Genomic DNA, 25,990 nt, shown 5'->3' on the forward strand with positions numbered 1-25,990 from the left:
AATGCAATTTAGTTTCTGCTGCAATGTTTCTAAAGAATTTTCTCTATGGCTTCAAATACCTGTTTTTCCACTGCATTATTTTTTTTTCTTCCTTTCCTGTATATCAGATAATGACTCACACTCCAAAAAGTAAGAAGAAGCAATTTGCTGGTGTCCATCAGTGTATAGATGAGCCTCTCCAGAGACCTGTGACACCAGGTTATCACAGAACTGCATATCTAATGTAAGTCCAAACAAAAGAGACCAAGTTAGGTTTTTTTATAAGCTCTTTTAAAAAGCATAGCAACAAAAGAAGCCCTTAACAATGCCTAATAGCTAAACTTTCTCTATCTAAAAGTGCATTGCCATTGTCATTCATTGTGGATAATTTCAAAAAAAGGAGTAAAACATAGCAGGCAGAGAAAGGTCCACTGGCTGAGGTTACATTCTCAAAATAGTTGAATGAATATATACTGATAAGGTTGATTTAAATTTGCATTGTATCCTACATGTTCTTGCATCTTCTTGTAAAATACTCCATTGGAAAGTTGCACCAAACATCTGCAATGCCTGGGATCTTCCACTTTACAAGCAACCAAGTGTATTGCTCTGGGGAGCAGTGTGTATGACACTTTGCTCCTGCTGTGATTTGGGTCAGAGTAGAAGGCTTATTGTAAATGGAATAAAGGAGTACTACCATGTAGAGCTCCTTGAATATTCTCTGCTTTCTGTTAGAACAAGTATATCTTAATTTCTGAGATGAGATTTGTCTTGTTCACTGTCCTGACTGAGGAAGTAAAATACCAATGAGATCCCAAATTGAAATGATTTTTTAACTTTCAGTTGCATAATTTTGGATTGATCAAGTCCAGGTAGCTATGATACAGGCAAGTTTATTGTGAGGATTTAATGTTTTAATTTCTGTGGGTTCTTAATCTGAGACACTACAAGACTAACAAAGTATGATGAGAGCACTCAAGACTCACAGGATTGGTACAGGTAAGTATGTTACAATGAGTGGTAACCTTAAAATGAGTGGGTAACCTGAAACACAACAATGGAATGAAATTACAGGTGGTTCTTCGAACACATCAGTCCTGAAGATTGTCCAATGTTGTCCCTCTGCCACTCTTTACTTTTCTGTTCATATTTTCTATTTCTTAAAGTACTTTTCCTCCTCATTTTAGTGTGGAAAATGGGTACAGAAGACAGTGAGGACTGATGTAGCTGCAGAGGTGTAGGTGACTCTGAGTGAAGTCTGTTGTTTTGGACAAGGAGTGGTCACAGCTTTATCCTTCCTCCCACTGTCTCGTGCTGGAATTAGCATTCCTACAAGCAGGTGACCTGACTGGGAGCCCCCCTGAGTCATCCAAATATACCTTTTTGGCAGGTGTACCATTCTTATGGGATTATATGTTTTAGGTTACCAGGGCCTTGGAACAGACAAGAGTAACATACCAGATCTAGGCATGGACAAAATCCCAGAAGACATTTATTTTTAAAAAAAAACAAGATGAAGGAAACACACACTTCCAAAGCAGAAGAATTTTTTGCTGTCCTGTGGCAGAATTTGCCTTAAAATCTTAATTTTTCTTCTGAATACTGGTCTGGATAAAATGGCATTTGCTTGAACATGGCTCTACTTTGTCTGCCTGGTATAGTCTGATTGTGGATTTGGAGTTCTGACTTTGTGTCCTTTCTTACAGTGGCCAACTTTTTGCACCATCACAACATCCACAGTTTTTGCAAGACCTCTCCCCATATATATTAAATGTATGTGTTGTGTGTCAGAAGAAAGCAGCAATTAATTATATGTTATCTAATAATTTTCATACAGTCCTCCAAAAGAACTTCAGGCCTTAAAAATCTAGACTGGTTAATCTATGCCTAAGTATACATATACTGGTTGTCTACGCCTCAATATCCATTGCCACTTTACTGTGGGGTTAGTGTTAGAGTTCAAGGTCCCACTTACCCTGCACAGTATTTTACCCAGGGTGGGCCTGGAGACCTGGACTGATTCTGTGGAATTGGCTCTTAGGGCAGTGTTGCAGTCCAGTTTTTAAAGTTACTAGAAATTCCTCTGCCCAGATTAATGTGCTAATGAGACCATATGCCAAAGTCAATATTGTGCACTTTATTTGATAATAAATATGAGAGAGAGAGGGAGAAGAAGGAAGAGAAAGAAACAGAAAAGGGGGGGGGGTACAGAAAGGGAGTGACAGAGACAGATTAAAGAAAGTCTCACTACTCCATGGATCCCAAGGATGTTCTGTTGATCCTCTCCAGCTCTGGTCTTCTTGGTGCTGAGGGTGCCCCAAAAAGCACAGAATGCAATGGATGATGACATGCTCAGCCAGGTGGCAATGCCCAGGTAGCTCCCCTGGGGGGGCAGTTTGGCTCAGTCTCTTGCAGCAGGCTCTGTGGTTGTTGCATCGCAAGGCCTTAGGAATGAGCCTGAGGAATGCTTTGGGGGTCTTTGATGGATTATGACACCCCCTCAGGTGCCTCCCACATCAGTGTCCTGTGGAGGTGGCCTGTGGGGTTGGGGGTTACACTGCTGGGCCAGTTTGTGTAAGGGAGGATGGGTGTTCAGTGCCTCTGACCAGAGGCTACTCCCAAAACCGCCTCCCACCCTGGTTTCAGGGGGAGTCTCTGTAAACCTGGCCTCTGTGGGCTGGGGTCTCCCTCACCCCAAACCCAGCCAGGGATGATTCTTTGCTGCATTTGGCTTTCTTGTGGATGCATTCCTTGCTCTCAGCCTTGTTTGCTTCTCCCTAGACCTGAGATGATTGAACATATCTTTATCTTATCTAGGCTGCTTAACTCACAGTTCTTCAAGGGGGGAGGGCTTCTGTAGTCGTAGCTTCTTTAGGCTGTTTTTGCTATAGGGCAAAACTCCTTCCTAACCATGTTTAAGGCCCATTTCAGTCCCTCACAGGCAGCCTTACAGCCTATTTGGAAAGTATATTTTCAGGAATAAATCATCATTATCACTGGAGTGTGTAAGCATTACATTCTTGCTTTATAAATGGAGAGAAAACCAAGCTTGTGAAAACGAAGTGACTTCTCTCTCAGGAAGTCAAAACAATTGTGTCAAACCCATGGGAGTGGCTTTTATTTCCCTGTGTTGTGTACTGCACTGCAATTTTTGCATCAGAAATAATCTCTGGAAGTGATTGCTGCCTCTCTTTAGCACCATCTACCCTGGCAGAGTGTTTACTTAAGTGTCCCAGGGTGCTGGAGTGACACAAGTCTTGTATTTGGCGCAACTTGAATCCTCTCAGTTGTGCAGCTTGTGCCTCTGCAAGACGGCTGCAGGTCACTGCTGGATACAAATTAAAACCACATTTCCATCATGCTGGTTCTGGTAGCTCTTGGGCTAAGAGAAGTGTTAGTTTGATGCTGTGAAGCAGCCTTTACAGATTGCCTCACTATGCAAACTACAGAGGAGAAATATAAACAGCAGAAATCTAACACTGTGAAAATTAATTTCCCTCCTGCTCTGCCCAAATGGTAGAAATTCTATGAGTGTTTGATGCTCCCATGTTTTAAGCAGGAAACAAGCAATACCACCCTGAATGAGAAGTTTGTCCTTTGTACCTAACTAATTTGTGTGCAGGAAACTGCAGTGAGTAGACTAAGACATTCTCAAACTACATTTTGCAGCAGAAAAGGACAAGCTTTGATGACTTTTATGCTGTTCTAATTTTAGTACAAATTCATTTACTAAAATAAGGAAATACTCGCTTGGAAATTATTGCAGGAGGAAGACAATAAAAACTTAGCTGCCTTAATTTGAAAGCAATATCTGAACTGGATGTATTTTGTAGTTTAAATAATTTAAGTGGCTTGTATCATGTGAAATCTCATGAAAAATGTTAGACACTTTTGCCCTGGATACAGCTTGTCTACCAGATACAATCCAGGACAGTTCATCTGAATTATCTGAAGTCTCGTATTCAGCAGAGTGGTTAAACTACATTAAAATTTTTTGTAAATGCTGCCATTCAAAATTGAAGTGAATATAATTTGTTTGAAGTTCTTCATGTGAGACTCAATGTAATATATTCCATTTAAAACCATCATGAAAGAGGAAGCAGTTGAGGAGATACTATAACGTGTCTCTTTGAGTTGTTGGTTCATACCTCCAAAAGGGAGGGGGTGAAGATCTTTAGTGCTGAATGGAAGTATTCACACAGAAAATTAATGCAGAATAGCCACTGCACATGAAGCAGCCATTTCATGCTAATTTTTCTATGACTTCCCAGTGCAGAAAAGGCTCTAGTTACTTCAGATGAATTGTCATGGGATCCCTGTATGGACAAGCTCTTGCTGTATGGAGCTGAGGGAGTCAGGAAATACTGGAAAGCTGCCTTCTTTTTCTTTTTTTCATTTTTCCCTCCTTCTCTAAAGACTCGCTGGCTGAGATCACTCAAGGGGGCCTGAACTACTTAATATTCTGCTAGCTATTTCCTTAGAAACTGATTTAGCTGTGAAATCATTAACTGCCTCCTTGGACTGCGTCCTTTTTACTAGAAATGTGGTTTAGTTACCTTAACCTGATATTGGGCAGGGAAACTTTCCATGTCTGCCAACTTCTTTCTTCTTTTCACACACTTTTCACACCCTCTCACTTTTGCTGTGTTTTATTGTTTACTAGTAAGCAATTGTGTCCCTGTTCTGTCCTTCAGCTGCTTCAGTTTCCCACTGATGCACTTCACTTGTGAAATCAAGAGTTCTATTTGTTGCCTACCTTGTTTTAAGTCAGTGTTGCATATTGCTTTTTAAAGTGAAATCCTTGGAGCATTATCTTAAATCTTTGAAAAACTCAAGTGTTGAAGATCTCAGGCCCATTTCTACAGTCTTTTTCTTTAAGTGTCATAGTGGTATTTTGGGTCTTCAGACTGCAGGGAGTTATGGTTTCCTTTCCTCGGCTCTTTTATTGCAGTAGGAAAAAATGTTAATTTCAAATATGTTTGATGGCAGCTGATTTGGGGAAGCTGCAGTCAAGCAGTTAAATTACATCCTTGCTACTGGTTTGCAATATGAAATTTAAAATAATTTCAATGTGTACTATGTCATTACAGGCAATTAGAAGAAATTAGGATTTACTCTGATTAAACTTTATTATACTGCAAGCATTCACCTTGCATTCTCCTTTCTCCTCCAGGCCAGAAAACAGTTCCAGTTCCTGTCACGACAGGGATGAGAAGCTGCAGTCTCCAGCAAGTGGTGCTTCTTCCACTTGTGGTGGGAGACAGTCCAGCATTTCTGACTTCTGCATTTCCCCCTCCTGTAAGGATGGCCTGTGGGTGCTGTTCTTAACTGCTGACGTCTTCCCTGACTGGGGCAGGTGTAGGGGGCCTGGACTGTGTGTTGTAGATTGGGGATTCTTTTAGTGCAGTGTGGAAATGGCCCTCTGTTTATAGAGGCAGGGTCGGTCTGCAGGGCCTTGGGGCACGCAGCAGGCTTCAGCTCCAGCTGAATGCATGGCCACAGCAGGTAACATGTGGCCAGCAGACACCAGTGGTCTCACTTGCCTCGCTCCATCTCGCTTCCCATGGGAGTGCCAAGGATCAAACCCAGGGCTTCCGCTGTGTGAAGGATACTCTGCAATGTCCCCTGCCCAGGGAAGGAGCTGCAGCCAGAGACAGTGCACTTCCCAACAGGCAAAGCCCCGTGCTTGATCAAATATCCCTTGTTTGGATCTAAATGAATCACTGTCTGCTGGCACCTGCGGGCTCTGCTGGCTGTATCTCAGTGTTAGAGCTGAAGGCAGCTGCTGTTATCTGCTGAGATTTGCAACTGCATTCAGACCATCCAGGGCTGTGGGGGATGGGCAGCCTGGTGCTGTGTGGCTGCATTGTGGATGATGCTGCTAAAGATTCTGCCCTTGCAGCTTCAGCTGAAATGAATGCAAACTCAGCTGGGCCCGAGAGCTCAGAAACATGTGATGGAATTTAAAAGGTTATAGCCTTCTGGAATACTCGATTGCTGAACTTCTGATATCCACGAGATCCTGCAACTTTGGATGTTGGAATTTCAACCTTCCTGCAGGGATTCATTAACATTTGCAATTACAGATCTAAGGCAATTTGTTCAGCAGTCGTAGATAAAGGATCTTGCAGCATATCCGGGACAGAATTATTAATAAGTTCAGGCAAAGTGTGCCTTTTCTTTTCAGAAAAATATGCTTTGAAGCAGTAAAGGAATAGCATACTTTTTACTTTCTCTTTTATTTTTTTAAATTTCCTAAAGGAAATGAAAAGGATTCTGAGAAAAGTAACCGAGGTCTTGCAGACAGGAATTCACTTGCATAATGCCTAGAGCTGATAAATGTAACATGCTGAAGGAGAGGAGGACAGGAGCAGGAGAAGCTCCTGTCCACCATGGGCACTTGGGTTCTTGCTGCTGTGCAGCAATGGGAGCTGCTGTTCTCAGCCTCACTGTGCACAGTAACACCTTGAGTACAGCTCAGGGGGTTTGGCTGACCAAGGGCAGCAATTCACGCCAGCAAAGGTTGTAAACCAAGTAAAAGCATACTGACTTGGCACTTTTCCTGCAGAGAAGGAAAAAAAGAACATACCTGTACTTTGTAAAGGAAATCAAGCCAAGTAGTTATCAAGGGTGTTCCTATTTAGTGTTTTAAAGTGTAACTGGATGCAATTCCTAAGGCATTTTGCAGCCATCCAGAGCCCCAGTGAACAGATTTTTATATCTTTGCAGTGAGATGCATACACTCACCTCTGTCACTTTTGCTGTGCTGCTGATGCTTCTGATAGTTTGTTTTGTAGAGGTTTGTGAAGAGGTTTAAGCAGCATGAGTCAGTCAGCAAAGTAAATGTTGTTAGTTTTTGATGAATATTGATTTAAAGTATTCATGCTGAGGATATTTCTGCCTGCTTAAATGTTTCATTTTGACAGAACTTTGTTGTAGCCTCTGTTTAAAACATTCTGTTAGCTGCTTTCAGTCAAAATTATGTGCAGGTGGCTACTTATAGGACTACTAGATTATAATCCTTTCCTGTAGAAAAATCTTTGAGGTCAGAATATACAACATATTGCTAGTTTATATGCATTATACATGTAAAAACACAGATAATTTTTGTCTGTGACAGAAGAAATTTTTCCTAGCATTAATCCAGGCTATAAAATAACATTGATCTACTTGAAAGATGGCCCGAGGTTTGTTTTGGGTTTTTCCAATTAGCAGTGACATATGTGCTTATCTTTCTTATCTTTTGGGATTTAGAAATTAGGTGGAAGAGAGGAGAAGGTGGAAGAGAAAAGAGAGACTGCACTGCTGGTCTCCCTGGTTGTTATGTCAGTGACAGGACTTTATTCTGCAGGATGATAATTGAGCTGGGTCTTTGAACATCTCCACTTTTTCAAAAGGCAGTGGGGATTGTAATATATAAATTGAAAAGGCTTTAATTTAAGACAATGGAAAATAAACCCTTTCTCTTCTGTTTCCTTCTAAGATACAGCAGGGAACCGAAATGTGTAAAAATAATGGTACTGCTTCTAGAGGCTTTCATGATGCTCTGCCAAACATCTCTGCTGTGCAATAATATGCTTTTTATTGACTTCTGATCTTGGTCTGATGGTCATTCTGCAGTACCAGGAGCCTGCTTATTTCAGAATATTTGTTTCCCAGCATCACATGAGTACCTTGGGACTCAGAGTTTCATGCAGCCAAGTCACAAGAGACAAAGAGTGAAAAAACCAGAACAAAAGCTTCATGTGAACAATTAGTCTCCTCAAGGGGCTATCTGAAGGAGGCTAAGTTCAGCCTCAAGGAACCTTGATCCTCTTTTGTTTTCCAAAAATGAGCATATTCTTTAATGTCCTCCTGGAAATATTTGGTTCTTTAATTGGTCTGATTTTGTCAGGATCCATCCTCTCCCCCTTTATCTTTTGGTTAAGAATCAATAATTCTTGCACTCTTTTATTTTTTGTCTCCTGTGGGCAGAAAACTTGTGGACCAAAGATGAGTCCTGGTCATCTTCCTACACTTACTATGCTGAATGCCAGACAGAACATGTGCTGGGCAGCAGAATGCCTGTCTGAGAGTGACCTGATCTGCATTCTTATCAGCATGAGAGAGCAAACCAGGACAGCAGCCTGTCCTGAGCATGGCAGGAATGGAGCTAGGGATTTTCCCTAAACTTTCATTGAACTTGCACATCTTGGTAGCCTTGTGGTTCTAAGCAAACTGAGTGTCCTTCACTTCCCCATTAGTGTAAGGCAGAAATTGAGTCTGACAGAAGTGTAGAACGCTTCTTTTTGTCTGCAGTGGCCCTGTTGCTGTGGATAGGTACAGACAACTGCAAGGGCTTGTGTTCTGTGGCTTTAATGAGATATTGGATGTAGCTGATGTGTGTTAACTGCAGGTCTGCATGCTCCTATCCCATTGTAAGTGCACAGTGTAGCCAATTTTATTTTCCAACTGCAAAGGGCTTAAATTACCACACTTAGAGCTGTTTTGCTCAGGTGATGAGCTCTAATACACTCTGCCACACAAACTCAGTAGCCTGCCAAAACCTCGAGTTCATACAGCAGGAACTGTGACTTGATTGTATTTCTAATAAAACTGTAAGGAGACAACTCCTCACTGAACTGTTTCTTTTTTAAGCAGCAGTTGAAATGAAGTCATCTGAAGTATTTGCATCAGGCCATAGAATGGACCAACACATCCCAGCTGGTGATACCTTATCTTCTCAATCTGCTGACTTCACTGAGGACAAAGTAAACGGTCCATCACACAGGTATGCTCTATCCAGAGAATACCTCAAATTGTGAGAGGAGTCTGACAGGATTTACCAGCTAATTCCATGCTGCTGTAAAGACAATCTGTGAAGTTACTTGATGTGTGATGTAGTCTGGCCTGAGACAGCTGTGGTGGTGCTTGCCAAACAAAATACCCTTTGCTGTGCCAGAGGCAGCTGTTCAATTTCTAAGCTTCTGGTTCAGAATGAGAGGAGTCTCAAGCAAGACATTATTAATGAACTTCACATGTATGCTCAATGCAGCCTTCTGAAAATAAAACTTCCTGATTGCTTCCTTAGATGACTCAACACTAGTCCATGAAAATCATTTATTAGTAAAGAAATAGGACTGTGGGAACAGGACAGGAATTAACATGCAGAAGGAAGAAAAATGAAGCATTTAAGTGGGTTAAGAGTGCTTAAACATGCTGTGTTGCTAGCACTGCTAACCAGAGTCCTTCATTTACCCACTAGATGGGTACAGCAAAGGAGGCAGTTATGAGATCACTCAGCAATGGGTTTCAACTCTTCCTTGAAATTATTCCTGTGAAATGAAAGGTCTTGCTCTCCTTATCCTGCTTTTCCTGTTCACCTTAAGCCCTCTGTGAAGCCTTTGTCACGTGTACAACTGTGATGTTATATCTTGGATGAGAACAAGGAATTAATTAGCAATTGGACTAAAGTCTACCAACGTTTTCAGAGCCTGCATTTGTCCTTCAGACATTAACAGCTTTTTCCTATAGCTAATTAGATTGAGCCAAGTTTTAAACAGTGTAGACAAATTTTAAAAGCAAATATCTTCCAGAACTAAAACACAGAATGGGTGAAGATATGTTAAAGGAAAGCTTTTACAAGCTCTTTATGCATCTGATTTTTCAGAAGTGCTTGGTTATTTGTTTCAATTATAGCTCTAGCACTTCAGAAAGATTCTGTGTCCAGAACTTTGTTTCCTTCATGCCTACAGATGCCAGTGTGTGGTTTTTTGTTTTTTGGGGGGCTGGTGTGGCCTTGGTTGTTTGGTTGGGTTTTTTTTCCCCAGTTGTACTGTTTCCATGATGACATCTGAGAAATTATACTATGTCCACAAACTGTCACTGGTTTCAGCTGAAGTGATTAGTAGTCATACCTCTGGGCCAGCATTACTGGTTTTATTTCTGTTGTCTGTTGTAACAGTAGCTAAGCAAATAATAGAAATACAAATAGACCACATAAATTTATGGCCAAATTGTTTGCTTTGTGGTGGAGATAGGGATATTATTTTTCAGGCTTTGCTTCCAGGAAGCAAGTAAAATTGGCAGCATCTTGTCCCTCACCTTAGTGAGATGCTTTGCTTCTCTATGTAGCCTATTATTAAAAAGGTGTGTTCCCAGTCATTTTTAATATTTGTTCACAAACATATGTCTAAATCTCAGGATGGGATTTATAGAAGTGAAGGCACAGGTGCAGTATCCTGCAGAGGAAGATCATATCTTTTCACCCTGTGTTTCCTCAGCATGCATGCAGTAATTTGGATTTCCAAACACAGCCTTGAGTTACAGGTACAGGAATGCAGCCATTCTCAGTCGAAGAGAGCACAGGGTTTTCTGTGTCAAGGGTCTTTTGTTAATATGTTGGTGTTGCAATACCTAGACCTGCCTTTTCATTCTTTCACTCCTGGATGCAGACCATAATTTGTTTGCAAAACAAACAGGACTAATAAATCACTTCTTTGCTCATAGTTTTGTCCACTGTAAGAATTGCCTCCTTCCTGGAGGCAAATACCTGTTTGGCAAATACCAAGACCTTCCTAGAAGAGGTATGTATGAGAAAAGGAGGGCAGAGTTGGGCTGTGGAAGCGGTCACTTCTCTTTCCCCTCTACCTTAGCAGTGTAATTTGGGAACTTAACTGCACAGAGGTGAGTGAAAGGATCCAAAATCAATTGGAGAGAAGAATGAGACCTTAGTAGTGACATTTCTGCTACAGCTGTTTGTTTCCACAGGAACAAATGATTGTTCCAACTGATGCAGGTCAGACTGAGTTAAATGACAAAACAAGCAATAAAAATGACACAGCTGTGTGGAGATAACCGTAATGTTTAAATATCTCCGTGGTCTACGCCTTGAGGTTTTATCTAGCCAGTCTTATTTTTTGGTGTTGTTTTACCAATCTGTTTCTGCTGCCATCTTCTACCTCCTTCTTTGAAGCTGAGACAAACATTAACACTTGTAATAGTCATAGGTAGAGGGCTGCAGAGATGGTTCTTAGCAGAGCAGTTAGCACATCTCTGTCGCTAACAGTTAGCTTATACATATGCAAAATACAGACAATAATGCTATTTAAAATACAAAAGGAACACTTGCTCAAATCTCCCTGCAAGGTGAAGCAGGGCTATGGAAGGGCTAATCAGTACTGACTCAGCAGCATTCCCAGGGGAGGAGGGGAGATTAAATATCTTGAAAATCCCCCTAATCACCCCTTCTGATGGTCACAAAGAGTTCTTTTGATGGAGCTAATTACACGGGGACTTTCTATTTTGAATCACCGGTTTTTAGATGGCACCTTTCGATGTCCTGCCTTTGGCTCTTTTATTTCCCTTTTCAAATATGGTGAAGTTTACATGTAGCTGTTATTTTAGTTTAACATTTACTCCTTTTAAGAGAAAATCGACTCACTAGTGCAAACATTAATTTAGATTCAGAATTATTTTAGAGACTTGCTATTTCCTGGTAGCCTCCATTTTTTTAACTGGGAAAAACTTTACTTATGCTGGGGACAAGGAAGGACAGTGTATCCTCACACAGTTATTGACTAAATTTTAAAGAATGGTATTTTTGCAGACTGTGAAATAGCAGCACCTGCTTTATGTTCTCAGTGTGAGCAAGGAAACTGTGTGTTTAGGGAATTTATTTTAGAGATGCCATCACAGCTTTTTGCTCTTTTGACAAAGACTTCAGGGCGTTATACAAATCTTATCTCAGACAGGAGCTAGGGAGGCTGCCTGTGTCTGCCGAGATTGCCTGTACCTGGAAGAAATTGTGGTGTCTGTGCCCGAAAAGGATGTGTTCCTGTGCTGTAGTAAATCAGTGTATTTTTTGCACCCCAGAACGAGTTACTGGATGTGATAAACACAGCAGAAAACAAGCTGTTCTCTGTTCCTGGTTTGCAGGGAATTTAACTGCCCCCTTCAGTCCTGTTGTGCCAAGAGTGAGGTTTGGGTAGGATGGACAGGGCAGGAGCCAGGCTGGAGGCTGTCAGCCCACAGCCCAGGCAGTGCCTGTGGTGCCATGTTCCTTTCCATTTGCAGCCTCTCTGAGGTTTGAGCACCTGCCAGGCTGTCACAGCAGTTACTGCAGGTTTCACTTGGTTGCAGCCGTGTTTCTCCCTGCATTGCTGACCCTTTCCCTCTCCTCCTCCAGTGACTTTGCCCTAGCCTTCACCAGCAAACCCAAGATCCCGCGCACTCCTGACGGGCAGAGCAGCAGCCCTAGAAAGGGAAAGGTCCCAGGCATTGCCCCCCAGTTCTCTCAGTCTGGACCCCAACAATCAAGCCATCCAAGCTCCTCAGGATCTACAAGGAGTAGACAGAGTAAGTGGAAAATGTCATGGTTCTGTTTGTCATTCCTTGGGTGGGAAAGGAGGGAACGTTGTAGAAACTCTTCAGGAATGAAGTGGTAGGCTACAAATGTGCCAGGAGTGTATGACATTGTGCTTGTCATCTGCAGGATGTACAACCATGTAATTATATCCTGCTGAACACTGCTCCTATTTCCAGGCTGTCATGTGAGCAGTTAAAAGACATGCTTTTTCCTGTCTCTGGGTGGAGAAAAGTGACCCAAATTCTCAGAAGTTTTTGCAGAAGCTTATGAGTCTCAGATTAGACCTTCTCTAGATTTCATCAGAGGTTTTCCTTTTCTTTAGACACTTGGTCATCCCACTGTGTAACTTGAAGTCGGATCCCTGGGTGTGTCCACACTGCAGCTGAATGTAGAGCAGATGTCAGGCAGCTCAGGAGATGGCTCAGGGCAGCTTGGTAAGCAGGGAGCCAAGCACAGTGTGCTGCTTATGGCAGTGGCCTTTCTGCTGGAGACTGGTACTCAAGAACCACGTGGCCATGCTGTGGCCTGCAGAAGTTTATAAAAAGTACTTCATCTCTGGGGGGTTCAAAAGAGAGGGTGGATTTGACTTGAGGATGGAGGAAAATGATAGACACTTGCTTTGAGCCAGGCAACACAAACTCAGAGAGGAAAAATTGGTCTTGGGTGCTCACACATCAGTAAACACGTGTGGTGTGTCAGCTGTGGAGTTTTTTGGGGTGGAAGGGGAAGAAAGATGCATTCTTCAGTAATGAACAAATTTTTCTCAGGTGTGTGGATAGGAAAAGCTGGATTCTAATACAACTCTGTGTCTATCATCAGTGAAAATGGCAGGAGCATGCCATCATAACAAGTTTAGTGATGATTATTTGATCACAATGCAACATTAGCTATGTTCTTTAGCTGTAACTGTTCCCTTGAAGCATTTGAGAAAAACATAGTAAGTCAATACCTTCCCAAGACACTGGAATGTGTGTGCATCATTAGCTACTCATTACAGATAGAGCAAATGAAATGAAGAGAATTTAAATAACCCAGTAAACCAGTAACAGAGCTGGAAAGAGCATGCTGAGCCTTCTGTGTTGCTCATTCATTGTTCCACACAGTTGCACATGCAGAGAAGTGGTGTGGTTTTGTTCAGGGAGTACAGGTGAGGCATTGGAAGGGAATGTTCTTGGTGGCAAAAGGAGGTTTTGACCTGGAGGCTCCTTGCTTCAACACTCCTGTGCTGAGGTAATGCAGCTCTTTCAGCTTTACCTTTGCTGCATGTGCCCTGAGTTTTACCTCTGACAGCAGTGCTCTATTTCCTGTGACAGCAGCACTGTTCTGCCCTGATTGGAATTGGTGTTAACACCCAAGAGTCTGTCCCTGGTTCCTGTTTCGGTTCATTTCCAAAAGCATTGGCCCATTGAAAAGAAGCCCTAGTGAAGGAAGGAAAAGTACAGAGTGTGTGTGTGTACAAAAAAAAAACTTCTGCATATTCTAGTTTCTCCAGGGCAGCTTTACACTCCTGGGGAGAGTGTCCTAGGAAGGATGTGACAGACCAGTGTTGCTTTCAGGGGGCTCTGGAGCAAGATCCTTTTCCAATGGCACAGTGTTAAATGTATTTTATTTTTAAATTGCTCTAAAGTAGATCACTTGGGGCTCTCTGTGGATTCAGTATATGTGATCTGGTAGTCCAGATACCTGAGCTCTTCTAACTTTTATTGTTTTATTTGTTTTACACTGTACCTCTTCTCTTTGCTGGGAATGTATGCTGAATCTGTAACAGGAATCCAAACTTGCTATGGTCCATTTACCATTTCTCCCAATTTTTTGCTTGGAAATCCAGGTTATCATTTTCTATCTGTCCACATGTGCCACAAGACAGTGTCAGCAATTAAACGTTAAGCTCTTCCTGCTAAAAATAGCAATTAAATTATTTTGCAAACAACTAATCTTCCACTCACTCTGTGGACATGTATCCAGCCTTGTTGTCTGCTGTCACAGAGCACCAATTAGTTCTTGTCCATCCTGCAGGGACTTTCACACAGGTGTTTATAGGTGGGAAGAGTTACATGAAGGTTCTAAGGACCAGATTTTTTAAGGATTAGAAAGAGTTTTAAGCACCTACACTGAAACTTGAGGGTCTCAAAGGTAATTCTCAGCTGTTAGAGATGCAGGGAAGAGGTCTGGAGCAAGTGAGCCCCTAATGTTTCCCTAGTAAAGCTCTGTGCTTACTGCTCCTTTAATTTCCTAGCTGACTCATCTGTAGGTCAAAAATGGTATCAGATGCACAGATACCAGCAATCAGTAGATTCCAGCAGTTGCTGCCTCCCATTTGCCTGCTGCATAGGTATGTAGGATTTTACATATCAAGAGACTCTTCCAGTGGAAGACTAATTAGTGGATTTCTTAGTATTTCTGGAGAAATGCAAGTTTTTATAGCTGATGGGCATGATGAGAAAAAGATGGCTTTCTGATTTTACTTGCTGCATTCACTTATTTTAGAGGCACATTTTTAGCTTGATTTTAGTATTTATTACAGGTGTATTTTCTGGAAACAAGTTGATTTTATGTAAACCTACCTGAACTAGCTGGACCAGCTCCTCTTGGAGCATGGCGTGTGCGGAATGCCTGAGGAATGCAGAGGAAGCCCAGGGACTTAGTGCAGCTACAGGCCTGGGGCCAGATTCCTGTCTGAGATGCAGCCCTGCTGTTAGCTGAACTCTACAGCAAAAGCAAGCTCCTCCAAATAAAATCAGCTGTGCTGGGATCCTCTGTGATTTCCACTTCCAGGCTGGTACAGGGATGGCACTGGCAGCACGGCGGGAAAATAGAGTTCCACAGGGAGCAGAGGCACCTCCAAATTTAGACCTTTTCAACTGTGTTCCATGTGGACATAGTTGTGTGGTTTAATCCACTCTGATCCTTATTCTCTGTCTGTTCCAGGCAACTCTGCAAGGGTGTGCTGAAGCTGTTTGCAGTGTACCAAGTTCTAAGGCACATTGCAGCTAGGGCAGTACAAAAATCTCTCCCAGAAGAATGGGGAATGTTTTTTGTCAGGAGTGCAACTGGGCCCTGGTGATGCCCTTTCTGTTCCTTCAATGTCCCCTGAAAAGGGGCTGCCATAAATGCCTTCTGCAGTTTTGAGTGCAGGATCACGAGTTAAAGGAGTTAAAGTGCCTTTCTGCATGTTTTTGTGATGTTTGTTTTTGTTGTCCCTGTACAAGTTGCCCTCAGGCACTTCTGTCTTGTAAATAAATCCTGCTTTCAGCTGACAGACCCTTTCTCGATGTTTTTCTGCAGGCAGCCAGTCCTACAGGAAGTGAGAACAGTTCCTTTCCTCGAGAATCACCTGTCACATTGCAGAAGGACAGAGCCAGCTTCCTGTAATGAGCTTTACTGGTGACCTACAGAGGAGAGGGAGGCTGTTGGCACTGCAGGCCTTGCACAGGGACTGGGGATTATCTGATGGGATGTGTCTGTGGGCTCTAAAACTGGCTAAGACAAGGGCCTTGTTATTAGAATTCGAGGTCTCAGCAGCAGCCCAGGACTGACACAGGAGATGGATATTTTCTGATAGTTTACTCTAAAGTGACATTGCCACCTTGAGAAGAAACTCTTCCTCTCTGCCTTCTGTGTCAGTGTAAAGGGTCTTTGGAAACAGAATGTAGGCTCAGCCCAGGAGTCTTACCATGAAACTGTATTTTTTACTTAATGCTTGCTGAAGCAGCCTGCCAATTGCTTTTTTAAATTTTGCCTGTGTGACTGGGTTGGGAGGTGTCTGTGTTCAAAGGACCTGCACAAAGAGGGACAGTGTCTGCCACATGTGCAGAGCCCTCCAGCCTAGAGCAGCCCTGTGTGGGGTGAGATCTTCCTGACCCTGAAGAGGAGGTATTTTATCAACTTCTGGCTGACCTGTAGCAGATGAAAAACACTGTTACAGTGCCCAAGGCACCATCCATGCTCGCCTCTGAGGTCTTTATCAGCAGCAATTAGTCCTATTACTTCTTTCTGCATTTTTTTGTTAATTCTACTGTTTAACATCTGTGGAATGAAAAATCTTTTTTTTTTCTCCCTGGAATGAAGAGCTTTGCTTCTTCATTCATGGAAGAAACCATGAGAATGTGAACAGATCAGAAGCAGCTTTCTCTTTACATGTAACTGTGCTCCATCTTCTTTGGTGTTTGTTGGCTTTTTACCTTCTTCACTTCAGAGCAATGACTGTTTATGTCTTTGTGGAATTTGTGCTGGTCTTTGGTGCCTGTGAAGTGCTGGCTAGACAAGAGAGATCAGGAATCCTTCCACTAAATAAAAAGCAGCAGTTAGTTCTGCCAGTGAATTACAAAGCTAGTGCTGTTTGTTCTTTCTCTCAACAGTAACAGTGACCAGGAAACACTGAAGCCTTCACTGGGGGTTGGCTTTTCAGTTACACCCCTTGATGTGACAGCTGCTAGGACACATAAATGCAGTTTACATTGGGACTTGGCTGCTAGGGAGGCAGAGATGTACAAAAAGCTGACAATGTATTTGCCATAGTCAGACTTCAGAAACAAATGTTTGATTGAGTATGAAGACACGGAAGGTAAGGCTTTGGTTTTGGAGAGCAAACAAGTGGAACACAGCCTGCAAGGTAAAGCAACTGCTGTAATGACAGCACCTTCCCCTAAAGTAAAGAGTTGTAAAGCCATTTCTGTAGAGCCAGAAGAAAGCTTTGTGCTTCCAACAAGACATTGAATTGGGCCTCTCGCTCTGTGGTGGCAACTGAAGAGCCAAGGCCACTGATGTCATTGCTTCAGGCCCACTGAGATCAGTGATGCTGTGTCAAATGTTTGCAGAAAGGGCTCCCACACAAAAGCTCCTGATAGGCTTTGGATAGACTTTAAATCAGAATGGGGTTTTTTTGTAGAAGACCTCCTGTGGCTTAAAATCCAGTCAATTCATGTGGAAGTTACAATTGACTACTCAGTAACACCAAGCAGGCAGAGTTTGGGTATTGCTTTAGCTCCCAAAGTACCCAGGACATGAAGTGACTACAGGCACTTGCTTTCCTCTGTCACACAGATCCCCATGCCAGACAAAGGAGTCACAGACAATCTCTGACTTGTGCTTAGAGTCATCTGCCTCCTCTCAGAGCTGATAAACACAACTAATGGGAAAATGTCCTCTGGTTCACGAAAAGGCAGTAATGGAAAACAGTCATAAAAGTTCACCTCTGGCTTTCCAGGATAGGCAGAATTTCCTCTGAAATTCTGGTTTTTTTCCAGCACTGTACCATCAACAGCCAAGTTGTGAATGAAGTGCTAAGCAGTTCATTTGCATACATGAATAACAGAATGCTCCAGTAGCTGAGTTTTTATTATCTTACAGCAGTGCTGTGTTTCATGTTGGATCTATGCTATGTTCATGCTACATCTGATTGTGTAAGATGGAGAGCAGCTTTTGAAAAGTGTTGAGAGCAGACTAATTTTTTTTTTTTTGGGTGGGAACAGCAACCCCAAAACCTCACCGATTCTATGAATTGAGGTAAAACTTCACCACCCCTTGCCAGACACCCCAAGGTGATTGGTAGGTGTGGCAGTTGCTCCAGCAGATCAAGATTCATGAAAACCATCTTGCTGAGTTGGACTGAAAGGAACCAACTGAAGTGTGTGTGCTTGAGTGTTTCTTGCTCAGGCCTGTTGCACAGCAGAACTCTATATGAATATTTTCCCATGTTCTCTTAGCTGTGTGAGTATGGAGGTGGAAATCCAAGACTGTTTTTATATTAATGCATGAGAATCCTAATTTTCCTAATACCTGAGAGAAACTGTGGATGTGCTTGGAGATAAGTTATCAGCTGGACAGTAATTTCAGAGGCTGAGGAAGTAACATGTCCTCCTTTCCTCTGTCTTCACAAAAAAGCCCCTGTGATGGCAATCAGGAGATTTGAAGCTAATAAAAAATGTCAATTCTGCCTTTGTTCATAGAACTGCACTCTTTGGGGTGGAAAGGTCCCTGAATGGAGGTCAGTAGCACACACATAGCAAATTCAGCACCTCACTCTGAAAAGTTGTTGGGTGTCTTTTGCATGTGCCATGAAGAGGTAGCTGCTAGATTCAACACCTTCCTGAGGAATTCATAACAGGAGCAGTGGAAATTGCTGCCCCTGTGGGAGGGGTGTGATTGCAATTAGAGTGGCTGTAATTTCTTTCACAAAAAGCAAATAAAATTATTGCAAACAACACACGGATCTGCAAGGGAAGTTTTTCCGGGACCAAAGTCCTAAGTGGTGCTACCTTGCCTTTTGGATGGAACTACTGTATATTCAGTGTCATTTTGTTTATGCAGAGAGTTATTTGAGTCTGTTTAAGGCTACTGAATTTTGCATAGAGGGCTTATTCTGTATGTCTTTCCATGACTAAATAAAAATGCTCCTAAAGGGTTCTTTTTTCTTCTTTCTCTTTCTGATATATTTGGTTTGGGGGTCATGCAACTTTTTTTGTATGAATTTCTTTACATTTTACTCTAGTTTATTGACAAATTCTGTCCCCAGCAGTTTTTATCTCCAGCTAAGTGGGAAATGCAGCTCCCTTCAGTTCAGCCTGGCCTGCCTCTGCACAGGTAAAGATGATTATTTAGAAGTGTTGCAAAGCAGGCATGAACCACTCATTGTTTGTGGTCTCTCATGCAGAGAGCCCAGGCATGTGGGATGCCACCAGTGACACTGGGTTGGTGTCAGAAGTATTATTTGTTGAACTATTTAAGTGTGTAAGGGAAGACAAGCAAGGAAGTTCTCTGGAGAGAGAATATTGCTGTGATGGGGAGGGACAGTGGTTGTTTGGTTTGACTTTGAGTTGTCCCTTTAAACAAAGTTTCACTAATCTTTATAAATCATGGTGGAGATGGCAGTGCAGAGATAAGGAGCTCGGCATGGTGTTCATGCACATCTTGGCTTGGTGGTAGCTTGCTCCAAAAAGCAAGCACGCTGCCTTCCTTGCAGGTGTTTAAGTATATCCAGACTTACTGTTTAGCTAGGGGCTTGAATTTATCTTTGAGACAGGTCCTCCTGGCAGTTTGGACCATCCTCACACTTGCTTGCACTCTGAATATTGGAACAAGCACTTTCCCAGGAGAGGAAGTGTGCGGGAGCTGGGGGGTGCTCCTTGCTCGAATCTAAGGAAGGAGTGTGTGAGCCCTGCCAGGCACCCCGGGCACCTCCTGTGGGCTCTGTGGGCCCCTGAGCCTGAGGAGGGGTGAGGGCATGGCAAGCAGAGAGGATATCTATAATTACAGCCTTGCAAACCTCCACTGATCCTGTGGGAACCCAGTGCCAAATTACCTCTGTGACTGAGCCACCACGTGGACTTCTCTGGGCTAGGCTGCACTTTCCCAACCCATTCATAGAAATTGTGAAAGGAGGGAGACTCTTGAGAGTTTCTTGACAGGTGAGAAATAGCAAGATGTTTCAAGACAAACAAAACAGACTTAAGACCAGACTGTTCTGGCCAAGCTATGGCATTCTGCTGCTAATGGATTTCAAAAAGAAACCAACTTCTGGGTGCAGAAGGTAGAACATTGTCCTACTGTTATCAGACCTGTAGGAGTTGGGATCTGACATTTCAAAGCCGATTTCCTCCTAGCTCCAGGCTGCTTTCTGCCCTGCAGTGACATTGTATTCCCTAACAGCATCATGGTCCAAATTTCCACTTTTTGAGGACCTGGTGCTCTCCGAACAGCAGGCTCTGTGGCACTCCCTAGGACATCTAATGACTTTCTGGAACATGTCCTCCTTTTCGTACAAGTTCTGTCAGCAGTCCTCGGCATATGGTCCAAGTTTCCAAGAAACTAGGGCAGTAACTGATGGCAGTGAAAGTGAGAATGCTTCACATAAGCAGTAAGAAATCCAGGTGACAACTTTAATGTTTTGTTCTTATCTTCTTCAAGTATGGGAAATGCTATTCTGATATAATTTTAAGGCAACAGATTTGGGAGAGTCAGTTATTTTGTTCGCTCTGCATGCGAGTGACCTAGGACTGTGTGTAATTTCAAACATGGTTTTCAATATGCCTTGCTGGCTTTCATCTTTAAAGACTTTTAAAGTGTTACTTTGTTTTATTTCTTTTTCCTTTAATAATGCTGAGAGACAATTCTTCTGAGTAACCAAATAAACAGGACAAATAAAAAGCAATGGATACCTGAAACAATGAGGTTTATCCTGTAGATGTTTAAGGTGCCTTTCATATTAGGCTGTAACTGACAGCTACAAATGCTGAGGCCATTTGAAAATCAGACCACCTGCAGAGGGATTTTAGGAGTTCAAGGACACCTCCTTCTACTGATCTCAAGGAAAAAGGCTGGCCTTTGTAGGTCCAGATTTAGTTCTCCTCCTCTGAAGAGTGAAAAAGTCGAGCTGGAGTGAGGATGGGATGAAAGTGCTGGAAATAGCAGCTGTGTGCCAAGTGATAGAGTTCCTCATTTGGGCTGCCGTGTGCCGGCCTGTGTCCGAGCCCTCGCCTGGATCCGGCTGACTGTTGGCAGAGGTTGAATCCTTCCTGAGAACAAATCACTTTATTGTTCCTGTCTGCTCATGCACTGCCTTTTGGGAGCGTGGTTCATGTTGTTGCAAGAAGCAGAACCATTAGCACCAAATGAATTCTTTGTCAAGCAGCACGGTCTCCCTGAAATTTTTACTCTTTCCTCCAGCAGCCTTCCCCCAGGATCAAATTTGCAGTATTGTAGGGGACTGGCTCCTGGTAAGCAGATGACTTTTTTTGTTAATTCTGCAGATCGTGGCCTACCATGATTTTCCATTAAACTGGATCCTTTCTATTTCTTCCTCATCCAAGTGAGCATCTGGGCAATGAAATGTGGCAGCTCTGGGACTTGAGGAAAACAGTTCTGTTTCGATTAAGCCCCTTCCACCCTCAAGGCCTGTGGAAACTGGGCTGTTTGAAACAGCCAGAATTTCCTCCCTGACTAACTGTACCAAAAGCTCCATGCCAGCATTGTGAACTTCCACAAATCTCAGACTATGCTGGGGTTCCTAAGGTTCTCTGAAACCTCAGTTACAGCAACTAAAGCAGTGTCAGCAGTTGTGTCACTGCTCAAGTCACCCAGAAATGGCAGCAGTGAGAACCAATTTCATCTCAAGTGATTTGGCTCCTGGGTCATGTCCGTGAACAGGGCAGAGACCAAGGCTTCTTAACCACAACCAATCCAGGTGATCTGACACCTTTCTGGTGACAGTAAGACATTTGTGTCTGGAAAGTCCAATCTGAAAAAGATATTTCTTTGCTCTACATCTCATTGTTCCATTATTCATTCCTAGTGAGATGGAAACATCTCCTGTGTTTCAACCCAGTCCAGCTTCCCCCAAGCAGCACTGAGGAGGGAGCTACTTTTCTGCAAGCACTTGCTCCTTGCTGGCAGCAGGGGATTGTTTAAACCCTTGCACAAAGCTGGTAAATTTTGTTCAGGGGCCTAAAATAAGTTTCAGAGGGAACTTCAGTACATTCACAAAAATCTGTCCCTTTATCCTGCAGCAGTGGCCTCTCTGAAGAGTGTCCTTGTACTTTCCTGTCTCTGCTTCCTTCCCTCTCTCTTTTTGTTTTTTTTGAAGTGGGGGGGTTGCCTTATTTTTTCCTGCAATGGGAATTATTCCATGGAGCTGGATCATGTTCATGCATTACAGAGGCAAAGGAGGCTTTGAAAGATGCTTGTCCCAAGCTGGAATTCTGTGAAAACTGGTTGGGTGTTTGGTTCTTGCTGGTTGTAGCCCCCTTCATCTGTGCCACAGCCTCTTCCTGCAAACAGACCTGATCCAAAAGAGATCCTGAATTAGAGTCTCTGGTACTAGCAGGAATTCCCTTCCTTTTGTGCCGGGGCTGATTAAAATCTCTCATTACCTTTACTTTCTAACGTCAGTACTTTATGCAAAGCCATTTCCTAGTAAGAAAAGTTCAGGACAACTCAGCCCTGAAGTGTCACCTGTCCAGAGGTGAGACCTCTGGTCTTCCTTACACACCCCTCAAACCATTTCTGGGCAGTAGCAGCAGGACAGTGTGAGGACACAGTGTGAGCTGGCATATTTTGCTTCTTTCTGCCAACACAGACAGTTGTCCTGGGCAGAGAAGTAAACTCTCAAGCTGCCTTATCTTCTGCAGAGCTGACTGGTCCTGCAGCTTGGCACAGGTTCTGGTGTGACCCACGTGCTGCCTTGAATTAATTTTCTCTGGGCTATGAGTGTGGTTTGTACCGGGAATACCCTGTCCTTGCTAGAAAATCAGCTCCTGGGGAAATATGTTCTTGCTTAGGCATGTGGGAGATGATGTGGGGGTGTAATCAGCACAACCTTTGGGGTGTGTGGTGAGTTAACCCTGGGGGGCAGCTCAGCCCCACACAGCCCTCATCTGCTCCTCCCTCCCAGAGCAATGGGGGACAGAAGCAGAAGGGCAAAAGTGAGAAAATCTGTGGAGTGAGATAAAGATAGTTCAATAGGTACCAGCAAAAGCTGTGTGCACCAGCAAAGCAAAATAAGGAATTCCTGCCTGCTTCCCACGGGCAGGCAGGTGTTCAGCCATTCTGGGAAAGCCAGAACAGTCACTCCATCATGCAAACCCTTATTTGGGAAGACAGACATCTAAACTCCCTCTTTCTCACAGTTTTTATTGCTGAGCACTTTGGCACATGGCTGGGCTATCCCTTTGACCAGCTGGGGTCTGTGCTCTGTCCCCTCCCATTGTCTTGTGCCCCCCCAGGCTGCTCACAGCGTGGGAAAGAGAGCTGGCCTTGTGCTGTGTAAGTGACAGCTAAAACACCCCTGCCTTATCAGCTCTGCTTTGCTCCCAGATCCAAAACACAGCCCGTAGCAGCTACTAGAGAGAGAAGGAGCTCTGTCCTGGCCCCAGGCAGGGCAGGGGGGTCTTCTTGTTGTGCTTTGCACGGGACTGGCCACAGCATGGGAGGAGTGGAAGCACAGTACAGCTCAGGAGAGGCAAAAGCTCTTCTGAGTCCAGCTGGACACCAGAGGAACTGGGTAGGTGGCAGCAGTGGCTAGCACCCAGTTACTGGGCACAGACCAGTTAGAGAGTAGAAGCTGTGGGTTTTCCTGAACAATTTTGGGGAGATCTGAGAGAATGTGCCATGCAACCCTGAAAGGAGACTTGGTCATCTGCTCCATCTCCAGGGAGTTGCTGGCAGGGACCCTTAAACCACCAGCTGAACAGCATGGAAGAAATCAATCTTGCACTGGGAGCTGGTGCTAGCTTTTCACCACTTCAGGAAAGGTTCATGCTACTGCAGCAGCTCTTGCAAGTCAGGCTGTAACTGCTTGACTGTGCCAGAGCTGTTGCAGTCCCCTTTTCAGCCACATGGACCAGGATATCAGTTTTTTAATCACTGAGAGCTTTTCTTCTGTGTCTCATCATGAACTGATGCAATAGGTCTGTAACTGCCCCAAACGGCTGCTGCTGTGCCTGGCTTTCTGCGCAGACCTGGGCTCTGAAACAAAAGGATGGGGAAAGAAAAGAAGCTAAAACCTCTGGTTTGCTAAAGTAGCACCAAATCAACAAGGCAGCTGCATTTCAGCCTGGATTATTATTTAGAGCCATTTGTATTCAGGATTCTCTTACAGCAGCTCAAACCTGGAGTTTGACCTGCCTTCAGGTGTGTATATACCAATCAGTTTGTATTAGGCTTAACCTGGACAAGGTCATACAATAGGCTTGGTGTGGGAAAGGCTGAATCACTATGAAATTGAGGCTGTGCCTGTAAAGATTCCAGAATGGAAACTTTACCACCACCACCACCACACCTACTTTCAGAACTTGCACATCACAAAGAAGTTGAGGGATACCTTTGTGTTGGGTCGTTGTCTCAAATGCAAATGTAATAGTTTAGAAGTATCTCATTTTAACTCCTTCAAACAAGAGAGAGCTTTGCAGCTGCCTCGAGGGAGATGGGGAGATTGCAAGAGAAAAGCCGGGGAGATATGGGGACTCCCCCTGAGCCTCCATGGAGTGTGGGCTGCAGGGCTGGGAGGCTGCAGGGATTAGCAGCCCAAAAAGGTAGAGGGTGAGTTTTAGGAAGGGTCCTATTTTAATCCTTATTGTTTCATCTGGTGGTCCCATTTCTTGGTGGTAGGGGTGATTCTTGTGATCCCTTACTGCTGTCTCCTGTGTTCTTGCAGCAAAGTGAAATGGTTTGGGCAGGGTGAGAGTGCAAGGACTGCTCTGTGCATAGGGAGGGTGCTGCTGGGGGAACAGCAGCAATATTGTGCTTATGGGGGCTGCTGAGATTGTCTGGAGACTTAAAATGTCAACATGATCAGTTGTTGATCAACAACTTCTTATTTTCTTTTCCAGGCACAGTTTGAAGCTAACATGCATGACCCTGAGGGTGAGAAATAGATGGTGTTTGTCTGGACAACCACATGTCTTCCCCACTGGTGTGGTTCAGGAGGGAAGCTCCTACATACTCTTAACTTCACTGTGAAATTGAAACAGTTTTGATCCTCCTACACGAACTTAGCCCATGCTGTGCCCACATCAGCTAAAAGCTGTTACGGGGGATCTGACTTTTCCTCCACATCCACTGAACATGCAACCCCCACCAAAGGCCAAAGATTGGAGCTGTGCATGCCCAGCCCACGTTTTCATTTGCTCATCCAACCCATATTAATGGGGGGCAAAATACCAGTGCTACAAGTGTCCTCATGCACTGTTCCTTTTGCTCTAAACCTGAACTTTACTTTTTCCTGTTGCAAAATAATGGGGCGCAAAGTACCAGTGCTAAACATGTCCTCATGCACTGTTCCTTTTGCTCTAAGCCTGAACTTTACTTTTTCCTGTTGCATTGTTTTGCGTAGGCAGCATCTGGTCAGGTTTCTGTTGCATCAGTGAGTTTGCTGGTATTGGGTTTTTCTCAAACAATGTGTTCTGCCACAAAGGAGCAGGTTGGAGCAGGTTAGAGCTGTCCAGCCTGGCTGTGCAGGAACCAGTGACGAATAAAGCTCCATAAATACGTTATTCTGCCTCTCCCCTTCCTCCACACATATATCAATTGCTTTTCCAGATTATTGAGAAAAGAATCTCTGTGTTTCCTGGGTGTGAAATGTGTTGGTTCTCCCTTTGCAAGCAGATAATGCTGCTGGCAGAGCTAAGGCTTGGCCCAAGGCTCTGCTTCTGGATGGGTGATCCCAAGGCCAGCAGGAGCAGTGGAGATATTTGTGTCAGCCCTGTGAGCAGATTGCTCCGCTGGGACCCACCTGGGATTCAGGACCAGCCCAAAACAGAGCTGCCTGCAGGGGCAGGGCTCCCCTCCTTCCCTGCTGACCACAGCACACAGTGCCCTGCAGGGCTTGGGTGTGGGAAATGCTCACCGGCCCTTCCTCCACTTCAGCAACACTAGTCCTGGGAAATGGGGTCCCTCTGGGCTCTAGGAATCTCAGGGCTCTGTATATATTTAAACCTCATCTATGAACTGTCCCTTGTGGTTGCCACCACCCTCCTTCAGCATCACAACATTTGGCACAGCTAGCACTGCCCTGAAAGCTGGGTCTTGTCCTCCCCACACACTCCTTGGGCTGTGCTAAGGGGTCCACAGGATCCATCCCCCTCCTCCTTAACAAAACCAGGTAATGTTGGAAGGATAACTGAGGAGAGAAGGAGAGGAAAGAGTTTCTGCCGCCTGATGCAGCAGCACTTG

The 25,990-nt window shown here is 43.9% G+C and overlaps 1 protein-coding gene across 5 annotated transcripts in view; it reads left to right on the plus strand.

Moving 5' to 3' along the window:
- Positions 1-25,311, plus strand: part of ARMC9 (armadillo repeat containing 9) — a 65,404-nt gene extending 40,093 nt beyond the window's left edge. For 2 of the 5 annotated variants that reach the window (XM_059855579.1, XM_059855582.1), the window contains 5 exons: positions 108-223; positions 5,153-5,277; positions 8,617-8,749; positions 12,146-12,315; positions 15,611-18,730. In XM_059855579.1, coding sequence (XP_059711562.1) covers positions 108-223; positions 5,153-5,277; positions 8,617-8,749; positions 12,146-12,315; positions 15,611-15,633 — 567 coding nt within the window. In that variant the 3' untranslated portion in view covers positions 15,634-18,730. Of the gene's footprint in view, positions 1-107; positions 228-5,152; positions 5,278-8,616; positions 8,750-12,145; positions 12,316-15,610; positions 18,731-24,648 lie in introns of those variants that run through there. The other 3 variants (XM_059855581.1, XM_059855580.1, XM_059855583.1) reach the window with 3 other exon arrangements.
- Positions 25,312-25,990: the final 679 nt, after the last annotated feature.

Source organism: Haemorhous mexicanus, chromosome 10 (assembly GCF_027477595.1).
Source record: "Haemorhous mexicanus isolate bHaeMex1 chromosome 10, bHaeMex1.pri, whole genome shotgun sequence".
In the NCBI taxonomy this organism is placed as follows: domain Eukaryota; kingdom Metazoa; phylum Chordata; class Aves; order Passeriformes; family Fringillidae; genus Haemorhous; species Haemorhous mexicanus.